At 42.5% G+C, this 11467-nt stretch overlaps 1 protein-coding gene across 1 annotated transcript in view; it reads right to left on the bottom strand.

Moving 5' to 3' along the window:
* col12a1b (collagen, type XII, alpha 1b) overlaps nt 1-11467 on the bottom strand; it is a 148033-nt gene that overhangs the window by 18437 nt on the left and 118129 nt on the right. Inside the window, exons 63-64 of the mRNA XM_013910747.1 lie at nt 3040-3198; nt 1074-1151 (exon numbers count right to left, since the gene is read on the bottom strand). Coding sequence (XP_013766201.1) covers nt 1074-1151; nt 3040-3198 — 237 coding nt within the window. The remainder of the gene's footprint in view (nt 1-1073; nt 1152-3039; nt 3199-11467) is intronic.

Raw genomic sequence — 11467 nt, 5'->3', positions numbered from 1 at the left:
TTTTTCTTTTTTTCACAATTTTTAATTATATAAAAATTTAATTACATGTCAAATCAATGTTTTTTTGCACTTCAGTTTCTTTGGAAACCTAGCTATGATAACGGGACACCCAGTTCATGTTGTTGTTGTTTTTTTTTAAATAAAATGTAAGTACTGAACATAATTCAGCTTAGATTATTAAATAAATCAGCATCTTATGTGTGCTCTGAAAACTTTTTATTTTCCCACAGTTCACTGTGCTTTTTTTTTAAGCTGGCTCACACGCCACTGCATATCATATATACCCAGTTTATTTCCCTCTGTGATTTGAGCCGGTTCTGACTCTGATTACGAGTCCTCTGCTTTGATCTGCTGCTGGGTCTAAAAATCCCTTCAAAGGCAAATCAAGGTCACACTTCTGCCTGCTGAGTGTTACAGTACAAACACACTCGTCTGTGTTTTACCATCACTTTTAACTGTGACTAAATGCATCAATAAAGTTTTTGTGCATTGTTCCTTGGTCTGGTTCCTTTCAGAGAACCAGCTGGCCTGATAGCACCCCTTTATGAGATGATCAACATCCCCAAGATGCTCCATAGATGGAAAAAAAGCCAAACACAGAAAAGTGTACACTTACAAGCCAGTGTGAGTTTCTGAGATATATGGGTCGTTTATTGCTGGACGTAGAAATTAAATTGATCTTCGTGTACCAAGACAACCTCACTACAACCTCTTCTTCACTTTCAGACTTAAAGAAAACCCAAAGTGTGCATGTGTCCAATCAGGCTGTGAAAACAGCAATGGGTTTTTTGGTGTGGGGTTTTCAAGGTTGAATAAAAAGATTATATCTGGGAAGGAAATCTTTGCACCCTATCGGCCAAAACTTCATCAGCTGTTTCTATATTCTTTAATCCCAGTAGACGTTCGGAGGAGATACTCCCCAGCACAGCTGATTATCTGGAGTCGAAGCTAGTGCCAGTTTATCATCGTCACTCAGCTGCCGGTTTGAGGCTAAAGGAGCGTCGACGTGCCAGAGTGGGCACATGCTAAATATGTTAGGCTCAAAGGCTTTGTGGAGGTCGGGGTTCCCTTACCCTCGATGGGAGGTCACAACATCTGTCTCGGCTGGTCCAGGCCAAGTTGCAGACAATGTCGAACATCTGGAGCTGGAACTGTGGAGAAGGGGGGGAGAAAAAAACAAAAACATGAATATGGCGTAGTGGTACATGTGTCTGTGATACACCCTCCACCGCTCCCAGAGGACATGCAGAAAAACAGCAGAGAATGAGGCACTGCCGAGTCCCATCAGCCCCGGGGAGAAAGGCTCGCATTACAACCCTGCTGATTGATTTACATGTGGCGCCATGTAAAACTCATTTCACTGTCTGTTTGAATTATCTACAACCTCTCTGTACCCCCCCCCCCCCCTCAAAAAAAACCTTTTAATTAATTACAAAATGTTCAAAATGCTGTGGATTGTGTTCAGTTCACTCTCTGCTCATTAAAGTTTGTTCAGTAGTCAAACTAAATGTACAGCAATGAATAAGAATACTGCTGACAGCAGTGCTACCCCTCAGCCTCCTAGCAGACACACCTCAGGTATCAATTTCAAAATCCTACATCGTTATCAAATCCACAAGATTCTCAGAAAACTGAGATTCAAACGATTTTTGGTAGCTGCACTGATTGTGTCAATTTGAAAATATACGTGACTACCTGCTCCAGTTATCACATTCACAAATGTAGGGGTGATGACAATACCCCACCAGCCTTTTACAGCTGAGGTAAAAAGCTGCACTGTTTGTTTTGCGCTGATAAAGTCAGCAGCAGCTAACATTTTATAATTGTGCTACTTCATTTTTCTCCACCTCAGCTTTCACCTTGGTTCTTGATTTTTGTCTGTGATTCACCAAGATAACACAAATCTACCAGGCTGAATTTCATAGAACGTGTTGGTAGGGTGGTTGCCTCACAGCAATAAGGTCCTGAGTTCAATTCCGCAATCAGCCTGGGATCTTTCTGTGTGGAGTTTGCATGTCCTCCCCGTGTTTGCGTGGGTCCTCCGGCTTCCTCCCGCCGTCCAAAGACTTGCACTTAGTGGGGATAGGTTAATTGGAAACTCTAAATTGCCCAAAGGTGTGAATGTGGGAGTGAATGTGAGTGCGAATGGTTGTCTTTGTCTATGTGTTAGCCCTGCAACAGACTGGCAGCCTGTCCAGGGAGTAACCTGCCTCTCGCCCTAAAACAGCTGGGATAGGCTCCAGCACCCCTCACGACCCTGAATAGGATAAGCGGAAGCGAATGGATGGATAGTGAATGGAGGGTTGGGTGTCGGAACTAGTAAATAAACCCCAGTTTTAAGTTTTAGTTTTGACAGAAATTTTTTATTTGTTATTTTGTTTTTTTTGCCAGTTTAGTGAGAATTCAACACTGTACAATGCGAACTTGTGAGGCTGCTGAACAAAGCATCTTTAAACAGAGAGTTCAAACACAGACACAGACATCAGCATGATGGTGAATGTAGTGCTGTAGAGAACTGACACTTACGTGGAAGCCTCACTTCCTGTTTTTTGTAACTCTCTGATGTAACGAGTCTTCTCGACAGCTAGTTCAGTTAGCCACGTATTGCTAAACTCTTCTGTCACCCAGTTTATAAGCTGTGCACCCTGATTGTTTAATATCTAACTGTTGGTAACTGATTTAGAGTGGAAGGCATGCATCAACTGAAGAAACCTAACAAGGTGATTTTGCATGTGAAGTATGTGAGCAGTGAGGGAAAGCAGGCTGCAAACAAAGGCAGTTTTTTTTTGTCTGCTGGCGTGTTAGAAAAGTCTTACTGTATCACCCAACCCTACTTTAAAAGTAGGACCAGAAGATGCTAAAGATCAACAAACTCTTATTGATTACCTGGATTATATAAAGAAACAGATGAAATCTGTGTCAATTTAATTTGTTTTGAAATGTGTGTACTATTTGCAGTCAAAGTAAAATAGAGATAAAATCATTTGTGTCGGTAGATAACGTCAGTCTCCTGTTTGTGTGAACGCAGAGTTCACTTACAGTTGCCGATTCTCCTTTGGAGCCGATGGATTTGGACATCTTGCCCAGGACCTGGTAGCCGTCACTGGACATGTTTCCAGCGGCCTTGATCGGCTTCTCCGCCACTACCTGGCAGTCGATGTTGAGCTGGACGTTGGTGGGTGAAACCAGGATGTGCAGCTTCAGACAGAAAGAGAAAGGAAGGAGAGATTTTATTGGCTCATTCTTTGTTCTACGACCATGTGCCATGTCTGGTTTTCATCCTCGCAGCCTGCACATTATTAGGTTTTGCCGAGGCCATGGCGGAGGCTGCGGGTGAACAGGCTCGATCATGCAGAAGTATACGAGCGCTCACATGGAGGGAAAACAGCACTTCTCCTCTGTCCATTCAGAAAGAGGGGATTCTCCATCATGTTCTAAAGACATCCCTGCAGTGCTTTGGATTTTGACCTTTTAAACTCTTTCTTGTTACTGCCCTGCAAATATGAGTATTTCACAAGGAAACATCCGTTTTCCATTTTCCATGTCCTTGCGGGATCATGTTTAAAGATGCCAAATAAAAGGAAACCCTTTAACTTTTATCAATGCTGCTTCCATTTTCCTCGTGACATGCCAAGAATGAGAATGTGTTGAAACTCCCAAATATTAAACCAAATATTTACCACTTACATTTAAAACGTCCCATGTGTTTATACTACAGGTTTACTTTGCACAGGAAGTCTATGGAACTTTTGGATAAACCACCATCTTAACCACCACCACCACCGTCCTCTCATTTTAAATAGTTCCAACCTATTTACAAGATTATTATTGAACTATTAAACTCTGTTATTAAACCTTTTTTACCGTGTCCTGACTCGAGGGCAGACGAGTCATCCTGCTAAACTGAGCAAACTGGAGGGCTCCTCGCTGAAGCTGCACTCTGGTAGTCAGAGGTGACGTTAAAGCAAAAGCCTTCAATAATTACACCTAATCCACTTAATTACAAGCATCTACATAAAACTCAGCTGCTAATGAGCTCCTCAGCATTTGGTTAAGTGCAGCTGCGTAGAATGTGTCTGAAAGATCAATGTCAGTCTGAGTTTTGTGCGGTTCTGGCCAACACCAGGGGAATAATGTGAAATCAAACCAAAAACCATTAGACCCAAGGTGCGAATGTGCCTTTAGGCTCCGATGTTCTAACAGCTTTTTAAAAAATTGTAAAACATTTATTGTTTCACTTCAACGCGACACCTAAATATTTCTGACATTCATGCTACATTTTCTTACTTTTTGAAGCTATTAAACAGATTATTTTGAATTAAGTTGAACTATTGTGGGATAATTAATAACCACAAGGAAAACGGCTCTCTCAGCTTTCATCTGTCCAAACACTGCAAGCGTTTCATTCAGTAACTTTTTGCTTTTCTGATAAATACCCACCACTGGCATCATTATTTATACCAGTGTACTGTGAAGTCACAGGTTTGCAGAGTTAAAGTTGTTCACTGTAAACCAGAGAATATTTAAAGGTACGCGTCGGTGCAGACGCAGGTCCAGAGACTTGTGAACAAATCGTTTTATCTGCTCAAAGATTCCTCCATCTAATTGAAATATTCCAGATTCAGCTGGAAATGCTCATCGAGAGGCCAAATCTACCCTGAATTCTTTCCTTCTCTCTCACCGATGGACTTCGTACAACTCCAAACAGTAAAATAACTGCGGCAGCTCCGCCGTACACACAACACCACAATTTGCATTTCTCCTCAGTCACGTCACCCTCGCCGCATCGTGTCGTCATTTTGTGGTGGAGCATCAGCGCCGCCTTTGCAGCGGCTTTTCCTCGAAGCGAGTCGGGCTGCATGGAGGGAAAACGTGACCTCTACAAAGCCACAGAGTGGCGGCAGCGAGGGCGGCTCGCTGCTTGTGGTCAGTCATGTTTAACAGAACGCAGTAGCACCGAGGTGTCCAAGAAACACTTCATGGAGGGAAACGCAGTGTTTGAGACATTTATCTGCTTTTCATGAAGTCAGCAGGTACCATTAAAGCTTCAGCATGTCAACGCTTTAACTGGACTCGCTCTTCTGTTAAATTTAAAGGATTTTAAAAGCCAGTAAGAGCACTGATATGATCACACTGAAGCTGCCAGTACTGAAACATGAACAGCTTTGTGCCAAAAGTGAGAGCATACAGTATTTCATTCTCTTCAGGCTGGAAAAATCCTCAGAGATTCAGAGGAAAGTCTGATACATGGCTGTAAAACACGAGCTGATGTATTGTCCTTGTGTGGATGCTGTTGTGGTTAATATCAGCCAAAATAAAGGCGCTGCTGAAGACGGGACTTCATGATTGAAACTGAAGCCTTAATTAACCCTGTACACGCCACTCTGTAGAAACATGCGAGTGTATCTTATTATGATGTGATCTATGAATGTTTTTGTTCATCTTTCTAAACATTAAACGTGTGCAATCTTTGTTTGGAAAGCATCTATATCATTAGTTTTATGGGTTTCTTTGAAGAGATTTGTCTTCAGGAGGTGCAGAGAGTAACAGACAATCCAGCAACCTTCCTTATTCTTTACAAAATACTCAAAGTTTGGTAACAGCAGTAAATCGTAGCAACAACAAGTCATGAAACCAGAGTGTATGACTAAATGCTCTTCTTCCCTCCTTTACTTACGATGAAAAATGGACCAATTACAGCTGCCAGTTTAGAAGCGCCTCTGCCATTGTTGGAAAGCCCCTTAAACCATTCATACCAAAGTCTGGATGTAACGTTTGAGCTCCAGGCTGTTACGTGACAATGTTTACACGAGCAGAGATGAAAGCGTGTGCCGAGGCCGTACACGCCCTCGCTCTGTTCATCTGACCTCAGGTCAGCAGGACAAGTTCCACATTTATGTGCCGTCGCTGGAGTTGAATTTATTTCGACAGCACGAGGCACACAGGGACACTGAAGCCTGTCCTTATAAGGCTTTGAACAGCTGGGAATGTGATCCCTGGTAGTAAAGGGGTGAGTTCAGGAGTGTCCCTATACAAATCACTTTACTAACAACATCCTCTGTGGATGTGCTCAGTAAAGCTAGTACTCAACTTTAGTGGGACAAAGCTCTCCGCTCTCCGAGACAAAACTGCTTCTTCCATCAGTCTGTAAACATGCTCATTTCTGCTGTTTGCATCGAACATTTTAACATTAATGTCTGTAGGAACTGACTTAGTGTTGGAGCCTGCCTCAAGTGGCCATTAGAGGAACTGCAGTTTGAAGAACAGCTCAGGTCCAGAGAGCTGAAAGCTGAGTTAATAAGCTGACTAATATTGGGCGAGTTAAAGCTGATATGTTGAAGTGAAGATGAAAAATAAGGCGTCGTTCACTTCACGAACCTCAATAAAGTTCAGTGAGTACACAGTTTGATCGTTTTTCTTCTCCAGTCTTCTTTTTCTGCCATCATCCTGCTCATGGATGGTCCTACATTACTTCATCCCTTTCTTCTGGTCACGACTTCAGCCTCGAGAACAGTAAACTGACATTTCCCTCCTCTGCTGAGGCAACATTCACTTCTTTGGAAAGTAGAAATGAGGTTTGTGCACATGTGCAGTTTCAAGATAGCTGAGATTCATAAAAAAAACCCCAAACATGTCAGGCATAGTATAAAGAATATTTATGCGCTTTCCTTCCCTGAATTCAGTTTTATCCATCTGGCTCCAGCTGTATAATCTCTGAGATGTTTCTATTAGTCAGAGCATCTTTATTTCCCGTCTTTTCGCGTCTTCCTGTCAGAGCTACAGCTACTGGCTGGCCCGTTAATCGATTTCTCTGCAGTTACTTGGCACAGATCGTCCGATGATGGCTTGTTTATTCGCTTATGCAAACGTTGTTTGGGCCCGTCAGGGGCAGCGGTGCTATAAACCCTTAAGGTATCTGCAATAAATCTGACGTTTTCATGGATCTCTGCTGTTAAACACATCTGAGGAAAGATTTCAGGGATGCTTCCAGTGCTGAGCAAGTTGGTTGGTAAAGCGCTGAGAGGGGAAAAGGATTAGTGGAGTCTAAGCGTGGTGATGTGGCCGACGTCTTTTACTGACAACAGCTCAGTAAATCTGGTTCAGCAACAGCTGCGCTCAGGCTAAAGCACAATTTTAAATCAACTCCTTTCTCTGACAAGCTTTTAAATCTTAAAGTTTCTTCAGTTCAGCTGGTTTTAATTGCTGCTGCTGGAGAGATCTAAAAGCCATTGTGTTGTCCATGTGTCCACCACACAGTAGAGCAGCGTAGCCCCGAGCTAAAATTGACCTCTGACCGCTTCAAAGACGAAGAATTTCCCCTCAAGATCCAGTTCTGCATGTTTTAAGGGTTTTATCACACTAAGCACATGTGGGACTCTGACTCAGTGAATCTGCATTTTAAAAGACATTATTTTTATGCCTTCTGTTAAAGAAAAGCTGACTTAAAAGTCCAGGATACAGTCCACTTGTATCCCAGCACCAAACAACTTTTCAACAGAGGTTAAAGGTCACCATACAATCATGATAAAGTTGTGGCACACTCATTATCACCATTACCATGATCAACTGATTCATTCTAATTAACTCTAATTCTAATTAAAGACTTTTTTGTCTTGGTTTGGGTAAATAGTGCAGTTCGATCACATGAACATCAGTAACCAATAGGAGTGCTCTCTCCATGCTCTCAGGCAGCACCGTGTCCGGTCGAGGCGCCTTCCCTTTTTCCCTTTTGTTTTCTTTGCCAGATCAAAGCCATGAGCTCCTTCTGTTTCTGCTTCGTTTGTCAATTGTTTTTCTTCATGTAAATTTCCACAGAGCATGATGGGAAAAAAAATCTCAAAAGGAATCTGACCGTAGCATTGCAAGCAGTGGCCCTGCATGATCGCTGGCCTCCCCAAAAACCAAACTCTGACTCATCTTTAGATCTGAGACGGTGCCAGACTCCAGTCTTTCCAAACTGGCTCCAGTGTGCTGCAGGCATGAGAAGCATCCTGAAGTCAAGCTGTGTTTTCGCCATGTCTGAGCTCCAATTACTGATCACACAAGAAGAGCTTAGCACCGGCACTGTGGTGATGGGAAACCTTTATATTTCATCAAAATTCTGAGACTTGCACCAATGACAGGGGAGGTAAAGACATCTCAACTTTGTGGCAAGTTGAAGACTCACCAAATACCATAAAGGAATGGCATTTGTGTCAACCGCACATTGATATTACAATACAGAACTTGACAAATAGAAACTTACTTGCTATACTAGCTTTGCCAACCACTTATTCTCCAATTCAGATATAAAACAAAGAAGAAAAACTAATCTATATCCTATTTATTCAGTTTTTACCACATGTTCTTTTTCAATGAACTCCAAGCCTTTTGCACAGCTCCCAGAATGTGAGCATCATCACCGGACGTCAACAGCCCTCAGCCTGAGTGTCAGGAGAAGTTGGCTAATGCTGTAATGGTCCTAAGTACGCTAAAGAGGCACTTAGAAACAAACCTTCCAAGAAACTTGACCTCCTGCAACTCTGAAACACAGTCAAACTGAGTAAAAGTATCTGATAATGCAAAGGACCCAGATTTCTATGCAGATGTGATGCTAATCCAAAGATTCTTCATCAGCGTTATCAAGATAAGAAAAGAGCAGACACCCTTTTTGCAGATACAAATAAAGTTTTGTCTTAAAATGTTTGGCTTTCTCTTCTGTGTGCTTTGGCTACAAAAAGCCTTTAAATGTGAAGATTCTGGAATAACTTGTCTGTCAGACTGTAAATCCAGCACACAAGCAAACCCATCTGCAGATGCAACTAATTATGATGCTCTGGGTTTTGCCTCATATCTCAGGACACAGCTTCACATCTGCAGATCAGCCCTTTTTTGTGTTTTGCATTCATTTTTCATATTGCCTGATGAAGGCACTTTTCTTGAGTCCGTGCCACCCCATCCGTTAGCATATCACAGCTTTTGCTGTGATATGCTAATGGATGGGGTGGGGTTAGCATATCACAGCTTTTTCACATCATCAGTTCACTTTCACACAACACGATGCCAAGGTTAACATCGTGAGATCCGCCTCTATCTGACAGGTGCTGGCGCTCTGGTCCGGCTGAAGACAAAAAGGATGGGTAGCGTTTACAGTGTTTTCTGCTTCTTATTATCTCGCATCAGTTAAATCCTTTGATACATCTCCCTCTGAAAATCCCTGCCATCTGGCAAGTGCAAAAACAGCCTGGGTTTCCCTTCTTTTTTTCCCTTGCATGCAAAGAGTTATTCATTTATAAATATACATTGTTTGCATATTACAGAAATAAAATGGGTCTGATACACTCCCACAGCTCTCCAGGCCACCATTTGGACACTCTGAAATGAAGAATCTACTTTTTTTTGTTTAAAGCAGAAATCTGTGTGGTGAAATGGTGACCTCCTGAACTCCAAAATAGCCAGCAGGCCATTATTTTTTTTTTTTAAAGTTTCCTGTTACAACTTTCTGACCTTTGCATTCACATCCGTTAAATCATTAGGCTGGTTCCTGTGTGTGAGGGTGCAGATTTGGCATGAAATCTATAGAAGTCTGCTCCAAAACTGCAACTTTTTTCTTTTTTCTCTATGACAAAAAGAAAAAGGAGGAGAAAAAGGCATTTCTCAGTATTATCAGATCATCTACTGAAGATCATCTACAGACTAAAATCAACCACACACTCCACGGTTAGTACAGTTCAGAGCAAGAGGCCTTAAAGCCTTCCTGCTGACACTCTTATCCCACCCTGGGAGGTAAAACCGCAGAGCTGCGGTCGGCTACCAGAAGAGGTAAAACCGAGCGCTGCCTCCTTAAACTCCTCGTGGTCCCGCCTCCCTGCTGGCACTCTTCAGCTGCACTGATGTAATTGTTTAATAGAAATAGCAGTGACCCAGTATTTTCCAGTCGAGCTTCCCAGCGGCGACTGCAGTGCGCTTTTAAAGATCTCCCCTTCTAAGAGGAGCTTATGGATGAAACTCATGAAACTTTAAGATATTGTTGAAAGGACTGTCCACACTGCTTCTCCCAGCAGTGCTTCCTGTAAATGTGTTGCTATCAGCACCACGGCTCAGACCTAATCTAGAGCATGAAACACAGTAGCTCTGAGTGGAAACTGTCTTTAAAGCCCAACGACACACTAAGAAAATCTCTTACATCAGGTTCGAACTGCTGAAGTGTGATGCTGATGACAAATCTGTCTTTGTTGGTGGGCCTGAAAGTAAAAGGGTAAGCCGAGCTGCAGTAATCGGCTGAGAATCCAGGAAGACAAAAGTTGTCCAGCTCTCTCAGACTCTGCCTCATCCTCATCACTGTCTGCACAATCCTTTCTTTGTATTGTTTAGTTTTTGCTCTCAACAGTTGCAAAGCGTATTTCATCTTATTATAATTCAGTCACTAACACGCATGTTGTGGCTTGGGAGTAAGGCCATGATGATGAGAGGAAAAATAAAGAGGCTTCTGCTGCATTCAGGTAAAGGTTTTTGGGGTGTTTCTTTTGGCATCTTCTCCATGCCCTGCGTTTGCCCTGTGTTTCATAACGTGAAGGTGGTGGTGTTTGCTTTAAATTTTCAGATGCGGTGCGTGTCTGTGTAAAGTTTGTTGGGAGCATGTGCTTTGTTCTTTGTTCTGTTTGTGATTTTAAACTGCCTCCTCGTGTGCAAGTGTAGACATCCACTGATTAGGATGAGCCAGAAGGAAAAGAGAGCCAGACAATCCAGCCGGACTGGCTTTTGTCTCGCGGGATTCTCAGACCAGATGTGCCAGATCAGTCGATTACGTCATGATTATTCTGCGGTGAAAATTTGCAGATACAGATATATCTAAAAATGCTGTACATAAAAGGCATTGTAGTCACCACAGAAGGCTGAACCTCACGATATTAACAAATACAGCTGGTGGCATTTCTTATCAACTCTCTTACAGTTATACAACAGTTATACACCAGTACAAAACTGACAATGATCAACCAAAAACCAACATTTTCTGAGCAGTGTTACAAGTGTATGTATGTATCGTACATGTGCTGGCACATCAATCATCCGGTTACTGAATTTTTTTCTTTTCATCTACAACCTACGTATTTAATCTACTCTCTCTTCTCTGATTGGCTGTCAAAGTTCATCTACACACAATCAAACATGCTCTCTCCTCCACCAGCACCGAGATTTTTCCTTGGTTGTTGTTTGAAACGTTCTTTACAAGTTATTGGTTGAGCTAGGATTCACCTGCAGTCCTGTTATTTCAGTAATGAGTAAGTTCAGAAGCCCAAATCCAACAGCCTGCTGAGTGGTTGGATGCTCGATTGTCCAGGAAAGGAAGTCTGAGAAAGTTCTTTCTGTTTACACGTATGTAGCATTTTCAGTGGGAGAAAGCAGCCCGTTCTCACTCCCGAGGCGTAACATGTCGACGTTTTGTCACGTCCCGCGGCGTTCCTGAGGAACGCGAAAGGAGACCTTC

Source organism: Pundamilia nyererei, unplaced genomic scaffold, assembly GCF_000239375.1.
Source record: "Pundamilia nyererei isolate P.nyererei 1_Seehausen unplaced genomic scaffold, PunNye1.0 scaffold00048, whole genome shotgun sequence".
NCBI lineage: Eukaryota > Metazoa > Chordata > Actinopteri > Cichliformes > Cichlidae > Pundamilia > Pundamilia nyererei.
Note: the sequence above shows the minus strand (reverse complement) of the source record. Positions and strands in the feature narration are given on the sequence as shown.